This window comes from Lissotriton vulgaris, chromosome 5 (genome assembly GCF_964263255.1).
Source record: "Lissotriton vulgaris chromosome 5, aLisVul1.2, whole genome shotgun sequence".
NCBI lineage: Eukaryota > Metazoa > Chordata > Amphibia > Caudata > Salamandridae > Lissotriton > Lissotriton vulgaris.
This window is the reverse complement of record NC_141693.1, coordinates 843238490-843262226: the sequence shown is the minus strand read 5'-3', so window position 1 is coordinate 843262226 and position 23737 is coordinate 843238490. Positions and strand designations below refer to the sequence as shown.

General features: G+C 44.3%; 1 protein-coding gene across 1 annotated transcript in view; it reads right to left on the bottom strand.

Moving 5' to 3' along the window:
• Nucleotides 1-23737, bottom strand: part of ARL6 (ARF like GTPase 6) — a 632324-nt gene that overhangs the window by 204719 nt on the left and 403868 nt on the right. Inside the window, exon 5 of the mRNA XM_086922390.1 lies at nt 13792-13886. Coding sequence (XP_086778516.1) covers nt 13792-13886 — 95 coding nt within the window. The remainder of the gene's footprint in view (nt 1-13791; nt 13887-23737) is intronic.

The following is a 23737-nucleotide window of genomic DNA, read 5'->3' as shown; positions in this document are numbered from 1 at the left end:
TGACCTGGGTGTGGTAGGCATTAAAGCCTGTGATTAGTCTAGGAGGCTCTTTGGTTGGTTGGTGATTGTGTGGCAGGGACCTGTTTTTGTGTAAACAGAAGATCTTTTCTGTTTAATGTTCTGCATTTGGTATCTGCTTTCTTGCATGTTTCTTTGCTGTACCCTCTTTATTTCAATCTAGAAAAAAGATTTTCTTTTGCCTCAGTGAGCCCTGTTTTAGTGCTGCAATTTCTAGTCATGCATAAGCATTCTGCATAAGGGATGGATTCTTTCAGATTGTGGGGGTGGAAGCTTTGTGCGTGTAGCACAGAGTTTCCCGCAGTAGGCTTGCGGTAGGTTTGTGTTTGGATTTTATTGTGTTCAGTGTAGAGTTCTAGGTAAAGGAATTGTATGGAGGTGGTATTGGTGGTGCATGCGAATTTTAAGTTCAGTGCATTGTCATTTAGCTGTGCAGCAAATGATTCAGCCTCCTCTTTTGGTCTTTGCCACAGTATAAAAATATCATCAATGTAGCGTTTATACATGACTACATTCTTGGTTAATGTGGCTGCGTGTTTGACTCCTAGTACCTGTTCCTCCCACCAGCCCATGTGTAAATTCGCATAGCTGGGAGAGAAACAGGTACCCATAGCTGATCCTTGTAGTTGTTTATAGTGGAGTCTGTTGAAAAGGAAGGTGTTGTTGGTTAGGCACCATTCTGTCATTTCTAATAACATTTTAGTGTGGTTGTACAATGTTATAGGTCTCTGCCCCAGAAAATGGTTGACGGCTCGTAGTCCGTCGTGGTGTCTGATACTAGTGTACAGAGACTGCACATCCAAAGTCATAAATACATAATCAGTTTCCCATTTGACATCGAAGATTATATATATATATATTCACATGTATAGCAAGTTACTGTATCGCCAATTACAAGGGGTGGCCATGGGGGCCAGCTTCTCCCCAAACTTCGCATGTTTACACATGGGAGCATGGGGGGCGCTGGTCCTCAAAACCACACACAAGCAGGCATATCTGAAGAATGTAGCAGGATGGTATCGATTTATCGATGATTTGCTTTTAGTATGGAGAGGCAGCAAAGAGGATGCTATAAGATTCATCCAAGATATCAATCAAAATGAACTCAACTTAAAATTTACTGCCTCATTTAGTCAGAGTTCAGTAACATTTTTGGGAACTGAACTATATATAGCTAATGGTCGATTGGAAACCAAATTATACCGCAAAACCACCGCGGGTAACAGCATTTTACATGCGGCCAGTGCACACCCCGCACACCTTGTTTACAGTATCCCTATGGGGAGATGCTGCGCATGAGAAGGGTGTGCGGCAATCCCATTGACCTAGAGAGGGCTCAACAGCAAAGCAAAGCTCGTTTTCTAGAAAGGGGCTATACAGAACAGTCAATTGAGAGGGCCAGAATCAAATCTTTGACAAGGACTAGAGAGGATCTGCTAACATAAAATGGCAACAGTGTTCAGAGTGATGTTGAGCCAGCTGAGGGTATTAGACAAACTGAAAAAGAAAAAACCTTCAGAATAATCACTGGCTACAGCAAACAACACAGAGATTTACAAAATGATAAATAAAAATTGGCCTATTGTAACAAGTGATCCAATTATTGGAACCAATTTACCTAAGAGGGTGTCATTAACATTCAGTAGGGCACCCTCTCTTAAAGACCAATTAGTTGACACTAACCTGAGCCAATTGAAAAAAGTACGTGGTGGCAGAATAACAAGGGATTCTTCAGGTGTAAAGCCTGTAAGGCTTGTAACCACGGCGTAAATGTCAAATCAAACACAGATGGGTTCAGTGGCTTACAACACCCTATATCTCAGGTTTTAACATGCAAAACTGAGTTTGCAATATATGTATTGCAGTGTCCCTGCTCACTGAAATATGTGGGAAGTATCAAGCTACCAGTACACAAACGTATCCTCCAGCATTTGAGGGCCATCACCAATGGAGATAATACGTATCCGGTAGCTAGGCACTTCCGTGATTTTCATCAAAGTGTAAACACTTAATTGAAATATTTTGTCATTGACGCGGTCAAGGCTACTAGACGTGGCGGAGACAGAGAAGCCAAATTACGAAGATTGGAAACCCGCTATATCCTCCTACTCGACACTAAGGTCCCTGGAGGATTAAATGTCACTGAAGATATGTATACATGCCTCCCATAACTTAAGCGACCTAACTGTTCTATTTTGGCCCCTTCACAGTTATTAATATCATGAGCCTGGTTCCTACTATTTTTCCCGGCTGGGAAAATAGCAGTATTCTAAATTGGGGATATAGCATTATGCTGATTGAATATATGCTTTCAATATTCTGTGATGATTTGAAGTAGATCTATTTAGCACTTTAGTTGCTGCTGTTTATATGAATTATGTTTCCTAAAAGAAGGGCTAATATCATCTTTTAGACCATAAGGGTCCTCATGCCTTATTAGTCTACAATAAGATGATCTTATTTATAGTTTTATTCACACTAAGGAATTTTTTCACTTGTAGGACAATCAAAGAGGATATTTATAATGACATATTTGTGGATTTGTAGATTTTATGCATATGGGCTTTTTTTAAAACTTAGAATTGTGATAAAACAATGATTTTATAATGTTTTATCAATACTTAGATAAAGAATTGTGGCTGTTTCTAATGTATTTTTTATCTATTAGAAAATGTGTTAGTACGATTGCAGTAACAAGTGAGATTCGCATTCTTTCCACATATTTATTACTATATGAACTTTAATTGTTCATATGAGTAGAACAAATTATTTGCACAGCTGCGTATTTTGCACAGAAATCCAAAGAGACTATTATCTGAGGATATGAATTTTGCACTATTGCGTAATTTGCAGTCAGCCTAAAATGTAGCAACATAATTTCACTGTACTGCCAACCAAATAGACATAACTGTATAGAATAATCCACGTCAAACAGCGTTTCTCTAATTGAATCAAATGATACATATATGATGGGGTATTTGACCGTGATTTATTTTTTTGTTGTTTGGAAAATTGCCCTTATTATTGCTTTTAATCCACAATATTTGGCTTTATTAATGCAGAGATTGAGATCACAGTATTTAACCGCAATTGATTTTACATTGTATTTATTCTCTGTAAAAAAACGATACTGACTCATATAATACCTCTGCTATGTCATCATAACTCCAGTATTTTGTCTATGTTTATTATCAGCCCGATCAGGTGACGTTGTTTTAACTAATTGCTGGCACTTTAAATGAGCGTTCTCTATACTAGAATGTTGTCATGTGAGCAAGGCTCCTCGGAGCCGAAACGTCATGCGGCTGAATTTGCACAAATAAAATCTTCAGCACTTACTTGGTCCATGTCCGTGCTGTCTCTATCGCGGCGCAGGAGATTGTTACTGGTTGGAAACTCGGTTTACCGGATATATATACATACATAAACATGCAGCCAAAAACCATTCAACAGGCTAAGATGCCAAGATTGCATTGGATTTTTCATTTAAAATAAAAATACGTTTATATAGTATATCTGTAAAATAGAACATGCAATTCTCTGGTGTTCTAATATAGCCTTTTATTTTCAAAGAAAAAGACAAGTAATAGCAGGCAATTAGCCAATAGGCTGCATAGATAAAACCACAACAGTAATTAATTGGCGCCATGCCCTTAAGACCTCCCTTCTCTCATCGTGTCCCACAGGTGACAGTTAGGTCAGGTCTTTTTTATGGCGTAACACCATGTGTAGGAATCAAGAAGAAGGAAAATGCTACTATAACAAAAGGTATTAGTCCGGGGAGGCGGGTGGGTTACTTATGACTTTGATGAGTATTCTCCTGGATGAGAACCAGGATTACAGGTAACTACTTAGCCTTCTCTGCCAGGGGATACTCAGCAGTATTCATAAGCACTGGATAGAATAGCCAGCCAATCCCCACAATCCTTTGAAAGAACACCAGTACAGTTACAGAAACTCTAGGGATACTTTATCCAAGCAGGTTCCTTAAAGAGGCTTGCCCAAAGTGAGCATCTGCCTGAGTTTTAAAGTCTAAACAATAGTGGTGAGAAAATGTGTGTACAGATTTCTGTAATTGGAATATTTTTGAAGAAGGCCGTAGTAGAGGCCTTTCCCTTGGTGGAGTGAGACTTTGGTTTACCAGTTAGTTGTCTATTAGCCAGGTGGTAAGACAATGTAATGCATGAAACTATCCATCAAGAGATGGACTGTTTGAAAGATGAAAATCCAGTATGCACAGAACGATAGTTCACAAACAAGTGGTCTGATTTTTTTAGCTCTTTGGTGCTGTCTGGATAGAATTTGAGATCCCTTTTGAAGTCTAGAGAATATAGAGCCCTTTAAGGGTGACTGGAACGGTTTGGAAAAAAGGTAGGAAGAGTAATAGATTGGTTAATATGAAAGTCCGAGACCACATTAGGTAAAAAACTAGGATGAGTGCTAAGACCACCCTGCTTGCATGAAAAATGAGATAAGGTTCTTTACAACACAGAGCTTGAATCTCACTCACTCTGCAAGCAGAGATCATTGCCCCTAAGAAAGCAGTCTTCCATGACAAATGTTGCAGGTACGCTTTATAAATGGGTTCGAACGGGGGGCCCATCAACTTAGAAAGAACCACATTAGCTCCCATGGGGAGAAGGAGATCTAATTGGTGGATACACTATCTTCAAGCCTTCAGGGAAGTGCTTACCCACGGGTATCTGGAAGAAAGAGACCTGTGTGGGAGATTTTCTGTATGCTGTAATAGCAGCCCAATGCTCGTGGATTGTCTCTTAGTCTCTTTCAGAATGATCATACAGTCTGAAGACAAGCCTCGATGTCCATACTGGAGGACCTCAGGAGCAATGCCGGCAATCTCAGAGATGGAAGGCTGCGCTGGAACACCGTCCCTCCGAATTTGGATAGTCGGTCCGGACGGCATCGTAAACTCCTGTGTTGGGTCTCAGATAGCTGAAGAAGGTTCGGGTACCACCACTGGCAGGGCTACTGTAGTGTGATCAGGATCATCCTGGTCTTGGCTCTGTAGAATTTGTTAATCATCAGAGGAATGTGCCGAATTGGTGGAAAAGCGTAAAGTAATGTCACTGACCATTCGATCAAAAGCGCATTCCCTCTGGAGTCTGGTAGATGGAATCTGGATGCGAAGATGCAGCATTGTGCATTGTTGCATCCGCAAACAGGTTGATGTCCGGCAATCCCCATCGCTGGAAGATGTCTTCCGCAACTTCGTTGTTTAACACCCACAGTGTTTGCATGAACGTTGATAGTGCCTGGTAGGTGAATCGCAGAAATGGTTAGCTTCCTTGCAAGCAGCCACTTCCATATATTGAGACTCCTGAGAGGGGGCTCTTGATCTGGCCCCTCTCACTTTGTTCAGATAATACATGGCTGGGGTGTTGTTTGTCTGAATCAACAGGGAGTTTGTCTGGATGGAAGGGAAGAATGCCTTGAGTGCAAGATGTACGGCTCTCAGCTCTAACATACTGATATGATATTTCTTTTCCGCCTCTGGCCACAATCCCTGTACATAGAAAGGGCCCATGTGAGCTCACCAACCCTGGAGGGAGGCGTCCGTGATGATCATCTGCTGGGAAGGTAATGATGGAGCGGCACTCCGTTCAGCAGGTGAGTATGTTTTGTCCACCATCTGAGTGAATCCTTGGCTACCTGAGGTAGAGCCACTGTGTCTTCCAAGCGGTTCGAGGTCTATGACCACTGATCCTCCACAGCCTGCTAGAGAGGGCGCATTTCCTGCCTGGCATTGGGGACAATGAAGATGCAGGACGCCATTGAGCCCAGAAGAGAGGACACTTGTCTGGCTGTGGAGGGGTGTGTGCGGAGGAGAGTGTGGCACTTGTTGGTTATTGAGGATGACCTCTCCTCCAAAGGACACACGCTTGTGCTTACGGTATCCAGAGTAGCCCCCAGGTAATAGATCTTTTGTGTTGGATTGAAAATAGACTTCATGTAGTTGATTTGTAGACTTAGACGGCCCAACACTCAAATGCAGCATTGGAGGTGTCTCTGCAGCGGACCGGGTGACAAACTTTTCAGCAGCCAGTCGTCCAGATACGGATAGATGAAGATTTTCTGCTTGCGTAAAGAAGCAGCTACTACTGCCATGCATTATGAGAAAGTGCGGGCGCTGTTTTTAACCCAAACGGGAGGACTTTGTACTGGAAGTGCTTCGATGCCACCTGAAAACAAAGGAATTTTTGATGCGTTATGAAAACTGAAACATGAAAGTATGCGTCCTGAAGATCTATGGAGCACATCCAGTCCCGTTGAAGGAGTTGAGGAAAAATTTGGTGCAGTGCTAGCATCCAAAATCTTTCTTTGCAGATGAATTTGTTTAAGCGCCTTAAATCGAGTATGGGTCTGTACTCCGGAGTTGGACCTTTATTTACAACCAGGAAGTAACAGGAGTAAATTCCTTGTTGTTATTGGGATAAAGGAACTTTCTCTATAGCGTCTTTTTGTAGTAGAGTATTCACCTCTGGCTGAAGTAAATGGCGTTGATGGACAGACACTCCCCAAGGTCGTATTGGTGTTGGAGGGGACTTCAATATGGGTAAATAGACATTCTGCACAATGTTGAGCACCCATTTGTCTTTTGTGATTTTTCTCCACTCGTCCAAGTGAAACCTTATACTTCCACTCACCGGAGTGTGCAACAGGGATGGGGGAAGCATGTGCTCATTGCTTTGCCCGCTGTTTTGATGAGGAGGGTGTTGATCTAAAGGCCCCTCTTCCTCGTCGACGTTGGTGCTAATGCATCCTGGATTGTTGCTGTTGTGACGACCATTGAGGGGTTTGAACGCTCTCCTGGAAATGCAGACGATCATAAGGCCGGTATCTGCGCCTGAACTCTTTATGTTTTTCAAAGCTGACTGCCTTCAGCATGTCCAATTCTGATTTTACTTTGGACATCTCATCATCGGCATGGGTGCCGAACAGGGAGTTTCCGCTGAAGGGGAGGTTCATGATCCTCCGCTTCACTTCAGGCTTGAGACCTTTAAGCTGCAGCCAGGCCGAGCGCCTGATACAGATGCCGTGCGAGTATCCATGAGCCGCAAAAACGGAAGCGTCAGCTGGCGCGCTGATCACCTGGTTTTGCCACAAGGTTACCTTCCTGTAAGATCTCTTGGAAGTCTTGTTGGTCATCCTTGGGCAGCTTATGGTGAACAATGCAAGAGAATCCCACAGCGAACTGTCGTATCTCCCTAGGAGCATGGAGGGACTAGCCACCTTCATATAACACGCATAAGTGTTGCACATCTTCTTCCCTAGGGAGTCCATATGTTTGCTTTCCTTCTCAGGTGGAACCGAAGAGGAGGCAGCCCATGGACGCGCCTTCTTAGCTGCTGCCACTATTAAGAATCCGGTGGTGGATCTGTTCTAAGAAACAGAGGGTCCCGTTCAGGAGCTTTGTACTTTTTAATAATGTGTGGTGGAGCCGATCCTACCGTGGCTGGAGTAAAAAGAATTGTAGAGCTGGTACAAGCAGCCCCAGAACCAGAGGGAGCAGAGCCCTTGCTGAGGACCTGTGATGGACTGTCTCAAACATTACTGATGAAGAGGTAGCCGGTGTAGGCATTTCAAAGTTCAGCTTATTGGCTCCCCTGCTTAGGACTTCATTGAAGGTGGTCATGCCATCCACTGGAGACACTCTAACTGGCGGTGTAGGAAATAGAGTCGGTGAAAAGTCCCGAACCGAAGACAGAGAGGACGCTGTAGACCAAGAAGGTGATCACAGAAATGCTATATAAACTTATTTTTATTTTAACTGAAAAATTCAATGCAATCTTGGCATTTTAGCCTGTTGAATGGTTACAGGCTGCATGTTTATGTATGTATATGTATATACATGTATATATTTGTATGTTTGAAGGTAAAACTTACATGTTTTTAGCTAGCAATAAAATTAAACTTGTAGTCTGTGAATACCAAAAAAACAGTAAACTTGCATCAAAGTATAAGTTTAACGCTATGAATCAGGACCCCAGTTTGCTTCAACAAACCAGGTGTGTATGATCCTCCCGCTTTTGAACGGTGGGCTAGAGCAGGATCTTGGGATTCAGGCACAGATATTATCAGATTAACTTAACAGCAGAGTGTGATTAAAATCGGGCTAGTCGTGCTTATTCTTTATAGCCTAATGGGTTGTTGGTCACAGAGTGAGGTAGGATATCTATGTTTTCAGGGAAGGTATATGCCCAGGTAGATGAAAACGGTCAGGTGTATTATGAGATAGTTTGACAGAGTCTGGAGGTCTCAACTGAGAATAATAGCCCCTTTCAGTGTGTTCAAGAGGAAGTGTTGTACTGTGAGCATATGTCTTCATGCCAACCCTAGAGAACAAATTGGGTGGTACCTGAGATTGCGCAATTATAAAAATTCAAGGGCCATTTTGATAACTGCTCTATGTATAGACTGGGATTAATTTGATCTTGTCATCTAATGTGGGGCAAGTCTCTAGCCTCAAAAACTACTTTATAAGGAGGCAAGGAGGTCTAGGCGGTTATGACTGAACAATGGCCATACTTACTAAGACTCTTTAATGGAAGGCACAACAAAGAAATGTTTGTCTTTGTTATGAGACAATAGAAGAAGACTTTGAATATGTTCTTAAATCGGGGCACTGAGAAAAAGACAGTGCCCAAGAAGACAACATGTTGAATACATTTCTTAGGGAACTGTGTAGAAACTTAAGTTATCCCCGAGGAAAACAATTCCAAACTTAGATTTAGCTATTTAAACGTGAGCCTAATTTTATTGTCAGCTACATTAAAACAACAGTTAAGAAATGTTGCCTCACCATGACTTTTGTGAGATTATTTCTTGCCTCTTAAGTGTAAGGCAGGAACTGGAAATCCGTGCTTAGAAGGGAATTGGCATCCATTTCCTGGCACTAGAAGCACAAATGTCTATTCTTACATTTTGTAAATGCAGAGATTGATATACATATTTTGTCTATGTTCATCAAGATTGGAGGGATGAGGAAAATTAGTGTCCGTTTCTTTCCCCTAAGTACTAGACGAGGTTAATCAGAAGTGAAAAAGGACACTTGTTACACCTTCTAACCTTCGGTTTAAAGGATGAAGAGTACCCTCAAAAACTCAATGCAATCGGAGGTGCGGTATATATGTTTCATCCGCCCCGCATTGTAGTTGTGGCAGTTATCATCGGGTTATCTTCTGTGCGTAAACTGCCAGCCTCACCCGAGGCACCTCTGGGTTATTTGGTGCAGTGTCCAGAGATATGAGGGTTTCCCCACTATGCAAAGTGCAAAAAGAAAAAGAGAAAAAAGTGATGTGCAAAAAATTGGTTTAAAAAGGGGAAATAGCCCCGGAGATTTATTAAGGGGTGTATTTCCACTGTTTTTTAAAAAAAAGAACTGTACTTTATGTAGACCGAGTTACTTGGTCTATAAGTATTTGTGGAAAAAACGTCGACATGTTTCAGCTCCTTCGGCCCTAGGGGTCTATGGAGCCTTCGTCAGGACTTATACAAACAAAAAACATAGAGATTATACTCACACTATTTGTGCAGTATCAGTTTATCATTTTTCGATTTCTGAAAAAGAGTTACATGTTAGTATAAAAATACATACTTGTAATCACAGTACAATTTCTTTGCATTGGGGGGAACGTAAATAAACATTGTCCTATTGTGGAACAAGGTTAAGTCATGCTCTACTTTCAAAGCAAGGTAGCAAGGGGGAGGGGTTCAGTTGTTGCAGATGGCAGGGAGATTTTGAAATACTCGGCAGGTGTTATGAGTAAGTATATCTTAGGTTAATGCATCAGACCAACGAATAAGTTTGTGTGTGTTGGCTGGTAAAATAGAGGAAAATCACTAAAGATGGATTTACCAGATCCTATAGGTGCAGAAAATTTCATATGTATAAGTGAAATGAGGTGACCCCCGCAGAGTGCAATTGTATATTGTATTGTATTTAGGATGCTTATATTTAGGCATGATGGATGTTTCTGCCGTCCATTCTTGTTATTAAATATGGCTTTGTAACAAACCATGGCCACGGGACGCAAAGAAAACAAATTGCGTAGTTTTTTAACAAGGCATTAGACGATAAGCATAATGCGTGGCGCGGAAAGTAGTTTGTTGAGAGCAAGCGTCCTGTCCAGATTAATCGAGCGCTTTGCCATATACTGAAAAAGTACTTCATGGTATTTTTTTATAGCGTGCAGACTAATCCGTAAGCGTCCTACCTTAATTACTCGAGCGCTTTGCCGCTTCAGGGGAGTTGGCTTTTTAAAGCCCAGAGCTGTTAAAAAAGAAAGGGATAAGTGCTGTGAGGAAGCGCGGCTTTAAAACGTACCTTACCGATATAGCGGGTGGTTCTCCCTCAGTCGCCATTACCCGCGTGTGGGAAGTATCCTGACTTGTGCTGGCTCTGCCCCCGGATACCATTGGTGTTCCGGTAGCTCTGTTTTTAAAGGAGCAAGGTTACAGATTGCAAAGTATTTAAAGGGGCCTCATTATTTACGGAAAAGTACGCCGTATGGGTTCTGGAAATACGGATATGCTTGTATACTCGTAAAAAGGGGGCCTCATTATTTACGGGAAAGTACGCCGTCTGGTTTCTGGGAATACGGATATGCTTGTGTATTCGTAAGAGGAATGCGCATTAACATTTGTTACGTTGGACACACGGTTATAGACAGAATTGTGTGTACAGGGGTGTACTTACAGTTGTTGATGGTTGATTTGACGGAGGATCTACCGTGCAAAATGGTGCCATGCAATGTCATCATTTAAACCATGCTAACAAGTACGTAATCGGTCAACCCACCGCTGCTCTTTTTCATATAGCACCTTTTCTGCATTGTTTGACTTGTCGGTCAACATCTCGATCACTGTCCAGTGTATGTCATCACAGGAATGATTCATTTCTATAAAGTGTGAACACAATTTGGTGGTATTTTTCTTCAGCCTGATGTTACTTTTGTGTTCGCTGATTCTTGTTTTAATTTTGCAGCATGTCATCCCTATATACTGTTTTTTACAGGGGCAGCTCACCATGTATATAACATGGGAAGAATTGCATGTAGTGTGCTGTTTTTGTGTCCATGTGAGACTTTCAGATAGCTGTAGTGTTTTGGAAGCAGACGTTGTCTTGCAGGCTGCACAACTCCCACAAGGGTAATGTCCTGTTACTGGCATCATTGTGGCATCTCTTATTTCTGTTATTAGTTTTGGTTTTTGGGGGCGTGTGTGCACTAGAGTGTCCTTTAAGTTCTTTGATCTGCGGTTTGCAAACCTGGGTCTTGGCCAATCAAATTTGCCTGTGTTCACAATATGCCAATTTTTATTTACAAGTTTCTGTATGGCATATGTTGCTGGATTAAAGGTTGTCACACAGGTTGTAAGGTCAGGTATTGGTTCCTTTTGGTGAGTTTGTAGGAGGCACTCTCTGGGTTGGTTGCCAGCTCTTTTCTTGCATTTCCTGATTGTTTTTTCAGTATAGTCTCTGTTTTTCAATTTTAAGCTGAGCTCCTCTGATTGAATTTTATAATCCTCACTTTTACTGCAATTTCTTTTAAGCCTTAAAAATTGGCTATACGGTAAATTGTCCCTAAGGGGTTTAGGGTGAAAGCTTTTATACGATAAAAGGCTATTTTTAGCCGTTGGTTTCGTATAGGTCTTGGTTTGCAGTATGTTGTTTTCGGTGAAGATGGTGAGATCCAGGAAATCCAGTTTTTGATTATTGCAGGTATAGGTGAAATTGAGCCAAGGGTCCAAGCTGTTAAGCCAAATTATGAAGTTGGGCAGGTCTTTTTTGATATCCCAAATCATAAAAATGTCATCTATATATCTCTTCCAGTATATAATACTGGAAGAGAATGGGTTGGTTTCATTGAGGACATGTTGGGATTCAAATTGGCTAACATACAACCCGGCCACCGAAGGCGCAAAAGCGCTGCCCATGGAAGTTCCATGGACTTGCATGTACAGATCGCCATCATATTCAAAGAAGTTCTCTTTTAAAGCCATTTTGCAACATTGTAGGATAAAGTGTCTTGGTGTGCTGTAGTGCCATTCTTCCATGTAGAGTACATCCTCCAGCATCTGTAAAGTTTCGTCCTGTGGTAGACTTGTGAATAATGACTCGACGTCTAGTCCTACCATAGTCATAGTGTTCGGATCAAAAGGAGTATCCATGATCTGCACTAAAAGATCCCTTTTCCTCACAGCACTTATCCCTTTCTTTTTTAACAGCTCTGGGCTTTAAAAAGCCAACTCCCTGAAGCGGCAAAGCGCTCGAGTAATTAAGGTAGGACGCTTACGGATTAGTCTGCACGCTATGCATAATGGCCATCACCCAGCACCTTGCCGAGCATGCCTAAAAAAATACCACAAAGTACTTTTTCAGTATATGGCAAAGCGCTCGATTAATCTGGACAGGACGCTTGCTCTCAACAAACTACTTTCCGCGCCACGCATTATGCTTATCGTCTAATGCCTTGTTAAAAAACTACGCAATTTGTTTTCTTTGCGTCCCGTGGCCATGGTTTGTTACAAAGCCATATTTAATAACAAGAATGGACGGCAGAAACATCCATCATGCCTAAATATAAGCATCCTAAATACAATACAATATACAATTGCACTCTGCGGGGGTCACCTCATTTCACTTATACATATGAAATTTTCTGCACCTATAGGATCTGGTAAATCCATCTTTAGTGATTTTCCTCTATTTTACCAGCCAACACACACAAACTTATTCGTTGGTCTGATGCATTAACCTAAGATATACTTACTCATAACACCTGCCGAGTATTTCAAAATCTCCCTGCCATCTGCAACAACTGAACCCCTCCCCCTTGCTACCTTGCTTTGAAAGTAGAGCATGACTTAACCTTGTTCCACAATAGGACAATGTTTATTTACGTTCCCCCCAATGCAAAGAAATTGTACTGTGATTACAAGTATGTATTTTTATACTAACATGTAACTCTTTTTCAGAAATCGAAAAATGATAAACCGATACTGCACAAATAGTGTGAGTATAATCTCTATGTTTTTTGTTTGTATAAGTCCTGACGAAGGCTCCATAGACCCCTAGGGCCGAAGGAGCTGAAACATGTCGACGTTTTTTCAACAAATACTTATAGACCAAGTAACTCGGTCTACATAAAGTACAGTTCTTTTTTAAAAAAACAGTGGAAATACACCCCTTAATAAATCTCCGGGGCTATTTCCCCTTTTTAAACCAATTTTTTGCACATCACTTTTTTCTCTTTTTCTTTTTGCACTGTGCATAGTGGGGAAACCCTCATATCTCTGGACACTGCACCAAATAACCCAGAGGTGCCTCGGGTGAGGCTGGCAGTTTACGCACAGAAGATAACCCGATGATAACTGCCACAACTACAATGCGGGGCGGATGAAACATATATACCGCACCTCCGATTGCATTGAGTTTTTGAGGGTACTCACCATCCTTTAAACCGAAGGTTAGAAGGTGTAACAAGTGTCCTTTTTCACTTCTGATTAACCTCGTCTAATACATATTTTGTCATCATAGTATCCCCACTTTGCGTTTAAAGAGGGAATCTTGTGTGTCTTTAGCTGGTAAGGGACACGGCTGCAATTGCTCCAGATAAAAAGCGCAACATGTGAACTAATGACATGTCTAACAATAGAAGTTTAGCCCAATCAATTGACACCCAGCATCTTATTATTAAGATTAATTATTGTCCAATCACTAACCCAAGGGAAAGGATAATCAAACAATCTCACCTGCATGGTTAAGGAGGGTATCAAGTTCTTCTTTGGCCACAACCATTCTTAGCCTGTCACTGCTGTCAATGACAAAGATAATTGCCTGCCCTTCTCTGCAAAAAAAATACATATTTAAGAGTTACTCAATAAATAGTACTGATTAATTGTAACAATGTATTGTACTTTCCTGTGATAGTGTTTTGCTGGTGGTACTACACACTTCCGCTAAGAGTTGCAATATGTAACGTTTTGCACAGTGGATACTACATGCCTTTGCACAACTTGCTTCAGCGCCTCATATTGCACACTGTGCTGCATCCGGTTCTCTTGTAGAGCTGGTCATTAATAAGACCAGCAGCGCATGTAGGAAGTGGTGGGTCAGTAGATAGTGGTAACAAAAGGGATGCTAGGACTAGGGGAGAAGTAGAGTATTTATGTTTCTTGGGGTTTGACACTGTCCTGTCCCCAATTTGGAAGAACAGTTTACAAATGTATGGAAAAGACAAGAGGGGACAGGCTTCAAGTCAACATGTTCAAAAAATGTACTATGCAGGGTTTAGTCTCTGCAAGAATTTCAGTCACTTGAAGATTAGCTTAGCTTACTTGATGCTGTGTGCCAATGTGTGCACTTGCTCAGAGATTCTTAAATGTAAGTTTTGCTAACATAAATGCTGCCAAGAAATTTCACAGGAAGCAAGAAATATTACGTGAGTTATCTTTACGTAGTTATCAGACTAAGGTTAGCAATCTTACCTGGAGGACAGGAAACCCTGATATGTATAAGCAAATACATTTTTGATGCGAACAGAAGCCTTAGCTAGGGACTTTGTAACTCTCACCAGTTTTTTTAGGACACGAAGAGAAGACAAACATCTGATTCATATGGACAAACAGCCAAAACACTGGAGCTTGCAACAACGAGCATGAATACATTAAAGTCTCCCCATTTGATCAAAGAGAAAGATTTCCAACTCATTAGCTTTAAAGGGCTGTATCACCGGACCCATGCAAAACTTCAACGCAAAGTAGTGTATATTGCTGTGTCTCCCGAACACTGCTCTCCTTCTACGGTGCTGCTTTTTGAAAAAAGCCAGCCAGGGGTTTCCGGCATTGCTTTACAGTAATGGAAAGTCTTTAACTGTTATGTCTGCACTCCCATGTCACTGATTGTCTAGACTTTGAATGTATGCAATGTTTTGGGAAATCAGCTTTGTTTCTATTATAGTGCTAATATTCAAAGAATTATTGCAGGAATTCATTAAATTACTTGGTGTGGGTGTTTCTGCTGTTTTCCGAATGGTTGTTCCCATTTGCCAGCCTGCAAATTTACATGCTACCCGAGCACACCTGTCCAAGACCACAAGCCAACTGGCCATTCTGAACATCATGCTAGAGCAGAACAGAGGGGTGTGAAATAGGAACGGAGGAAGACGTCCATGACAGATGAGCCCTTTAATTATGTTTGGACACGCTGACAGATTAGTATTTTATGGCCCCGAAGCTGTGTTTGGCTGGGAAACCGTTGCCCCTCTATTTTCTGATGCTGCTTAACTCCAGACATTCTTAATTATTTATGGCACTGACAGAATTCTCACATACTACACAGGTGGCGTTCTCTATTACAGCACAGCAGTCTTTAGTGCTTCAGTACAACTTATTCGAAAATACCTCTTCCTGGGCCAGAGTTTGACACTTTAGGGGGCGCTTGCTCCATTTATAAAGTGCTTATGCAATTGCAGCGGAAACACTTTGATCAAAACAGAAGGTTGAGTAGGGTACAAACTTGCTATGGCAAACTCAACATTTTTAGGTCTCACCTAGACAGCGCCTGCACTGTTTCTACGAGACATGCTGTATTCAGGATATGGGCTTTATACTCCGCCCATGTTCCACCTATGTATTTTACTGTCTCCTTTCAGTGCCTTTCAGACTTGTTGGTATTTCATTGGTTTATATCTTTAATAGTTCTTAGCGCTGCATCAGCCTCGCTCTTGCTCGTTAATAATTATTTAGGTATGTGGGCTTCAAGTTTAAGTTTCATTTTATATATTTATTTTAATAGATATTGGCTTTAAGTTTATGTTTTTTACAATAAATTAATTTTATTAGCATTTACAACACGCTGCGCTTTAGCTTTACATGTTGAAAGCTAAGCCGCGGCATGCTGCGATTGCTACTAAAGTAAATAAATGGGAAAAAAGGTGGGCCGCTGCCTTTCTTTTCTATTTATTTACTTTGGTAGCAATCGCCAAACACGCCTCTTTAGCTTCACACGTTTAAAGCTAAAGCGCTGTGTGCTGCGATTGCTACAGAAGTAGTCAAGTCAAGTCAAAATAAGCTTTATTTGAATTCCCACGTTAATCACAAAAGCTACATTATTGCATCCATAACAAAGTTGAATAAAAATCAGTATAAAAGATAAAATAATTTAAAAAGGTTTAAATACTACAGTACATAGATGAAAATACAATATTCCAGTACATTGTCAATTTAAATTTTAATTACAGCTGTAGACTGTAGCCTATAGATGTTTCCTACAATTGAGGACGGCACACAGAAATCAAGCATTTGCAGGTACAAGTAGGCTGGACGGCATTGTTTAAGGCACAGCTGCAGTAACAAGGGTTTGCTATGTTTCTTCCTCATCTCAGAAAAATGTTCACACAATAGGACAGTGTGCATAGTGATCTGCAAAGAGATGTCGTCACAAGTGCATTTCCCCAGGTCAGATGACCAGTTATCAACGATGGGGAAGCTGATTAATTGATGGAAAATATCCAAATGGAACTGAATCAGCATAACCTGTGGCGCGCGTTGAACACATTGGGTAGATAAAATTGCAAATTAAAACTAGTCAATATAATCTGATTCCTCAAAATTTCGGAATTTCAGATGCTAATCTTGTTTCCTCTAATAATGATAAGCATTTCTTTTTGAGTACTTTTCTTTGGAGGAAAACCAAGCTCTCAGGATGGTCGAAGTACTCAGGATGACCAATGTCTGCCAGAAGGTTGTGCACAAATTTGAGCCAGGGAACTTTGAAGGTGAGTGATGATCTAAGACAGTCAGTTATAATAGATCGGTTCAGTGTAGTATGCTCAGATGATCAAATGTTGTGCCATAATAACACTGGTTGTATCCTTATCAGGTCTGAGATATAAGGAACTCCTAATTCTGTATAACAGACATAAGTTGCACTACTTTTCGGAACAGCAAGGTTTCTTAGAAAAGCATTTTCTTCTGATTGAAGACTATTACTCTGCCCATGCCCCCCATAGTTCAGACTCATACATGGCAGTGGGTCTACATTTCCCTGGGATGTTTCAATCTTTGAGTACTAGCAAACTGCAGTAGTGCTCTTGTATTTTTAACGAAATGGAGGTGCCTAGATTTTACTGCCCGTTGCCGTTTCCCAGTATGACTGAATACTATCCCCAGGTAAGAGAAAGTAGTAGTGTACTAAATGTATACGCCCTCAATAAATATGTCACGACAAAGAGGGACTGTGTGCCGAAGTTTCATGGCAAAGGTTTTACTGGTGTTAATTTTTGGGCTGGGGTCCCACATAAAATTCACAAATTCATCGACTAGGCCTTGCAGTTCGAGAGGAGTATGAGCCATTAAAACGGTATAGTCGGCGTAAAGCAGAGCCGGGATTGGACGATGGCCTACTTGGGGTAAATCAGCGCACTTGCTTGCCAAGGTATCACTTCCACTGTTGAGACAGAGATTAAACAGGAAGGGGGCAAGTATGCAACCTTGTCGTACTCCTCTTCTTTTATTAAACGGCTGAGTACAGTTACTGTTGAGGCCATAGCGTACTCTGCCACAACCTAGAGCATATAAATCTCTGAGGAAATTTACAATGGTGCACTCAACTCCCAGGCTAGTCATTATGGACCATAGTTTCTCGTGGACCATAAAATTAAAAGCAGAAGATACGTCCTCAAAAACTAAAAACAGGTTCCCTTCCTTAATGTGCGTGTATTTATCAATGAGAAAATCCAAGTTAATGGCCTGTTCTACGGTCCCCAACCCAGACCTAAAGCCGTACTGCAGGTCCGAGAGAATATTATTAGACTCTGCCCAGTCCTGTAGGCGATCGAGAAGAATGCGCCGGCCACCTTCACCATGGATTCTAAAAGGGAAATTGGGCAAAATTGTGTCAGACTATTACAGTCACCCTTCTCATATATAGGGAAAATGGGAGACTCAGGCCAGGTTTGCAGAAATCCCTTTTCCCAACAGGCTCTGAAGAGAAGGGTAATGATGGGGCCCCACATGTCAGTGTTGAACTTGAACAAATCAATGGGGATCCCATCCGGGCTTGAGGCTTTGCCACCCTTGCTTGTCTTCAGTGCTACAACTACTTCATCCAAAGTGAAAACCGCGTAACTCCTTTGGTTGGGGGTTACAGATAGTGGCAGACTCACTAGTGAAGGGTGCAATGGGCAGGGGATTCGCAATGTCGTTCGTGGAGGAATATAAATCTGTGAAGTGGAAAAGCCAAGCAGCCCGAGTAATGGCTATCTCAGCTCGGGGGCAGTCCGCAGGGTCGTAAGATGGAGTATTAATAATATGACAGAACATAATGTTGTCATTAGGCAGACTGGTTTCAAGTAAACGATTCCAGGTATCCTCCTTTAGGCTTTTTGTCGGTTGGAAAATTGACAATTTATATGCAGATCTGCATTCTTGTACCTCCAAGACCTGTCTCAGTTTTTTTGCTAGAGCGAGTTTTACATCTCTAGGTGTTTTTGAACATGCTGAGTCAAACCAGCCAGGATGGGAAGCCCTAGGTTTACTCCGGTTGACGTTGAACCCTTCGCCAATGCCCTTTTTTATGTGGTCGAACGCTAGTATAAACTCGTCTGCCTCCGTGTTCTCATCGAGGCACAGTTCAAAAGCCTCCCTCTCTTTCCAAATTAATTTAGCTAATAAGTTGGGTGGGTCCACCAGGGACCATCTTAATACATACCCATTTCAACAGGAAATATTAATGTTCTGCAAGGTGGTGGCTCTATGTGCGTCACCCCTTATAGTCAAAATATTGATGTTCAGGGCAACACTTTGGGGAAAATGATCGCTAATTGCAATGTCATGTATAGAAAATCCTAAAACCAACTCAGAATAGCACTGGGAGTAAAGTAGAAAATCAATCACGCTGTTCTCACCTCTGCCATTGTAAGTGCAACTCACTGAAAATGGAGTACTAAGAAGCTTGTTACAAAAAGCCAGGTTATGTTTAAAAAGAAAATCATCTAGGGAGTCCCCATAGGCTGAATGGGAGAAGAGAGTAATATCATTATTATTGGGAGACGTCATGCCACAGACCCTATTAGATGGATGCAGGCAGGCGCGAATGTTAAAATCACTGCTCCATAGGATAATTGGGCTCTTGCAATCACCAGGAAAAGCTGTCTCTAAGTCATGATCTAAACGGTTAAGAGCTAGAGTAAATTCCTGAGTACAAGCGTTGTTAATAGCGATAGAAGAGTGTGCAGACATTTGTAGAATGACAATTTGATAAAAATGCACTGGTAGCAATCACAGTTGTGTTCAAAGGAGACAACAAATTCGAAATGTAAATACGCAAGCTCCCTTTGGGATGTTCACTGTTTGATTGAATCGCTGGACAATGATATGTTTTGAAGCCAGTTAGATGTATTGGGTCCAGTGACCAAGGTTCCTGTAGGCATAGGAATGTAAAATCGGGGGGGGGGGGGGGGCTGGCGTGGCTTAGTAAAATGGCCGGCTAGACGTGTTCTCGTTCAGCTCCTGCCCAATGCCTCCATAATCCTTCAAACTCCTGGCACTTTGGAACTTTTTAGCACAGCTCCTGGGGTGAGAAGCCACCCTGGACCTCCGCAGCACCGCAGCAGTGTGGTAATCTGCACCCCGATAGAGCTACGCCCAGTCGCCCGCGGCGGACCCGCCGGAGCCTGCAAATGGTGGCCGCCGTGTTGAGGAGCGAGTGAGGGGCGCCGGAGCAATCGCAGAAGCCCCGAGGGTCGTCGGAGTCCCTGCGTGAGGGGACAGAGCGGAGTGCAGGCCCCAGGCAGGGAAGTGCGGCCGGCCGGCGGAGATGAAGCGGGACCGTTGGGCGGATCGCCGCGGTCCCTTGGCGTCCGCACCTACGTGAGGCCGGTGTGGAGCGGCCTACTCGCGTCCTGGCTGCGGCTGCTGGAGGACACCGGGAGAGCCCGCGGTAAGAACAGTACCAGCTAGGACCGGACTGCCTGGGTGTCGTTTGTCCCCCCTCGTCCCCTGGGGGACGGCTGGACCCGGTGGAACTTCAGGGGTGAGATAATCCTGGACTGCTGGCTCTTGGAGGGGGGCGATTGGAAGAGATAGGCCCTGCACGGCTGGTGAGGTGTGGTCAGCCGATGCCACGGCTCCTGCTGCTTGGGGGAGACGTGAAAGCCCGCAAGTTTGATTACCCATATTGAGGAGAGACCCCCCCTGCCCGTCCTTGCAGCGCGGTGCCACGGAGGTCCCCGATTCAGTGACGGGGTGGACCGGTGGGTAGAGGATCCGCGGTTGCCCAGAGAGCGAGACTTTGGAGCCTGGGAGTGGGATCCCCGCAGGGCCGGGGTGTGGAGTGCGGCACCACGGCGGACAGTATATTCCTGACGAGCGCGATCATACCATAGGGCTGCAGCCGTGTGTTGATGCAACATCCGCCGGCGGCGCCTGGAGACGGTGTGATAGTTGGCCTGGACGGCGTGGACGCTGATTTGTGGCCGACACCGACGGAATCTGCGTGGCTGCCTCCGGGGTCTGGCCGAGACTTGCGAGGTTGTCACAGCTGTGGTTGCGCTGGACACTCGCGACCCCCCCCCCCCCCCTGCGAGCTGCCCTTTGAGACGCCCTCGGGCAGTCGCGCCACTATGGGAATGGACCGGCAGACAAGGGGAGCCCAGGTGAATAAGATTGTGCAATACACAGTCCCAGGCCCCACAACGGCGGAACGCCCCAGAGTAGACCGAGAGATGGAGGCCCACCAGGATACAGCAGCCCGGGACAAAGCCGATATCTTAGCTGCAATTCGCGACTCCAGGGTGGCGTTGGAAACCAAAATGGACGGGATGGCCATGGACATTAACCATCTGCGCCTAGACCTCAGGAAGGTGGCGGACAGGGTTACCACCACGGAGGGAGACTTGAGTGTATTACAAGCTGTGGTCCGTCAGCTGAGGGAGATGGTCGTGGCTCTCCAGGATCATACGGCCCGGTTGGAGGATCGGGCGGAGGATGCAGAGGGGCAGTCCCGGAGGAACAACCTTTGTTCCTGGGATTTCCGTAGCAGACAGAAGGGCCAGCGGCGGACCTGTTCCTTGAGGACTGGATTGGCAAGGTTTTTCCGACTCTGCAATTATCCAAATTGTTTGCAGTGGAGAGGGCTCACAGGACTCTGGGACCGCCACCGAAGCCGGGCTCCCCACCTAGGGCCATCATAGCCCGGTTCTTTAACTTCAGGGACACATTTGCAGTACAGGTCCGCCTAAATTTGACAATCATGACATCCATATATTCCCGGATTATACGAGGAAGGTTCAGGATCTCCGGAACGACTTTCTACAAGTTAAGAGACGGATGCATTAAATATAGCCTGCCCTTCCCGGCCAGGCTTAGAGTGCAACACGGCGACAAGACGCATTTCTGCGACCGTCCGTCGGATGCGGATGGACTCGCTGGGCCTGGCGGGCCACGACCACATGCAGGACTGGCAGGAGCAGAGACGTCGAAGCGGATGACGGCGGAGCCAACGGCACGGAGGGGAGGTTAGCCCATGGGAAGAAGTGCTATCGCAGAAAGCAGGCGTATCACAGTGGGCCCAGACGGTACTCTTCGGACGGAACTGGAGGCGATCCCAATCCAGAACCAGTTCTCCCCATTGTGTCTGGTACAAGAAGCACAGTCGGATTCGGGGGGTGCCCCTAACCCGGCTGTTGACACTGCAAGTGACAAATGACTGATGGACCTGGTGGCCAGAGCCAAATGCATGAGGTCTTGGGCTATGTGAGTACCTTTATTCTCCGACCCGGGGGGAGCTGTACAGGCCCGAATGACTTATGGAAGGGGCTGTTCTACTGGGGATGGGGGGGGGACAAGAAGAGGAGGGGTGCTGGAAACCTGGGGGTTTTCTTTTACAGTGGCTACACTATTGTGCCGAGCATAGAATTAACTGACCGGCTGTAGAGTGCTGAGTCGGCCGGCTAGACCATTGGTCGGGCAGGGCTGCATAGCACTAGTCAGTTGGCTGAACATCAAAGTAAGGGGAGGGAGACCCTTCTGGACTGCTACACATATCATTGTTGTGTTTTTCCTTCTTTCTATTCATTGAGTACAAGTTGAGGGGGATGGTTTAAAGGGGAGGCTGGAGCTTTGGGGCAGGGTTCAGAGTTTTCTGACCAGGATCGGATTAGGAGATGCAGTACTACCGCCTGCGGGTGGGGGGTGTTGGAGATCCATGTTTTGGTTGTGGGGGGAATGCTGCCGGGCCGGAGTGTAACCTTGCTTGGGGATGTATAGGTTGTCCGTTTTTAATTCGGAGGGTCAGTGGCACTGTGGTGGGGGGGTCATCTGTATGCGAGCTGGGTACTGCGATATCATGGACTACTGACTCAGGGCAGGTGATTAGTACAAATTTGTTAACATGGAATGTTAGTGGGCTCAATAATATGATTACGCGAATTAGGGTGGCTACCTACCTCCGGCGCTACGGCGTCAGCATTGCATTCCTACAGGAGACACACCTTTTAAGAGACTGTCTTAAGTATGTCCAGCGTAGGTGGCGGGGGCAATTTTTCGCCACGTCTTACTCCGGGTTCGCCAGGGGTGCATTGATATGGGTGGCACCGGGAGTCCCTTTTAAGACCCTGCACACTACACTGGATCCGGAGGACAGGTTTGCGATAGTAGTGGGGATGTTAGATGGTCGCAGTGTATGCTTGGTGAATGTTTATGCCCCGAACAGCAATGAAAGGGAGTTTCTGGGTCGGTGCTGGGACGGTTGGATATGGTCCCCGACACGGAGCTACTTGTCACAGGGGACTTTAACTGTGCCCTTGATGGAGAACTAGATAGATTTCCCCCTAAATTAGACGCCAAGCCTAAGATGAGGGAGGCGATGAACCATATGCTCCAGAGTTATGGCGTGTTATGTATGGAGGCACCGCAACCCGGCCCAACAGGTGTATTTGTGTTACACACCTGATGCCAATACCCATAGTAGATTGGATTACTTCTTCCTCCAGGGAACGGCAATGTATAACGTAGCGGAGATTCAATATTTGTCTTGCTACTTGTCCGACCACACCCGCACCTGCTCACGTATTCGATCGGCAGACCACGGCCCAAGATCACGCTCTGGAGACTCAACACAGAAGCCTTGAGTGACCCTACCTATAAAGAAGCTATTTCGCAGGGGCTCGAGAGGTATCTGAAGGTGAATTGGGGCTCAGCTAGCACCAGGGCGAATGATTGTGGTGCCATGAAAGTGGTTCTTCGGGGGATCTGTTTGTCTACGTAAGTAGGGGTAAAAAGGGTGCTAGAACTGGACCTCCGCAAATATGAGGACCGTCTGGCAGTGCTGGAAAAAGACTTTCCCACAGAACGGCAGCCGGAGTGGATGGCCAAACGCAACAGTTGGGGGACACATGGGCCTCACTCGGCAAATTTACTAAAACAGCCAGTAGACGGAGATGGTATTCGGAGGGCGATAAGGCTGGGAGGCTGTTGACGCGTCTAATTCGGGTGGAAACCCAGCCTCACCCAATTCTGGCACTGAAGAATGAGATGAGCCATTTGGTGTATACTCAACAGGCGATAAATAATGTCTTTCAGTCCCATCTATGTCAAATTTACCTAGAGTCTCAGTCCTCAGCGGACCCCTAGGGTGTGGAAAAATTTCCTGAGGGGGTGCAGCTGCTCTGTGTGGATGCGGAAAGTCAGGAGGAAT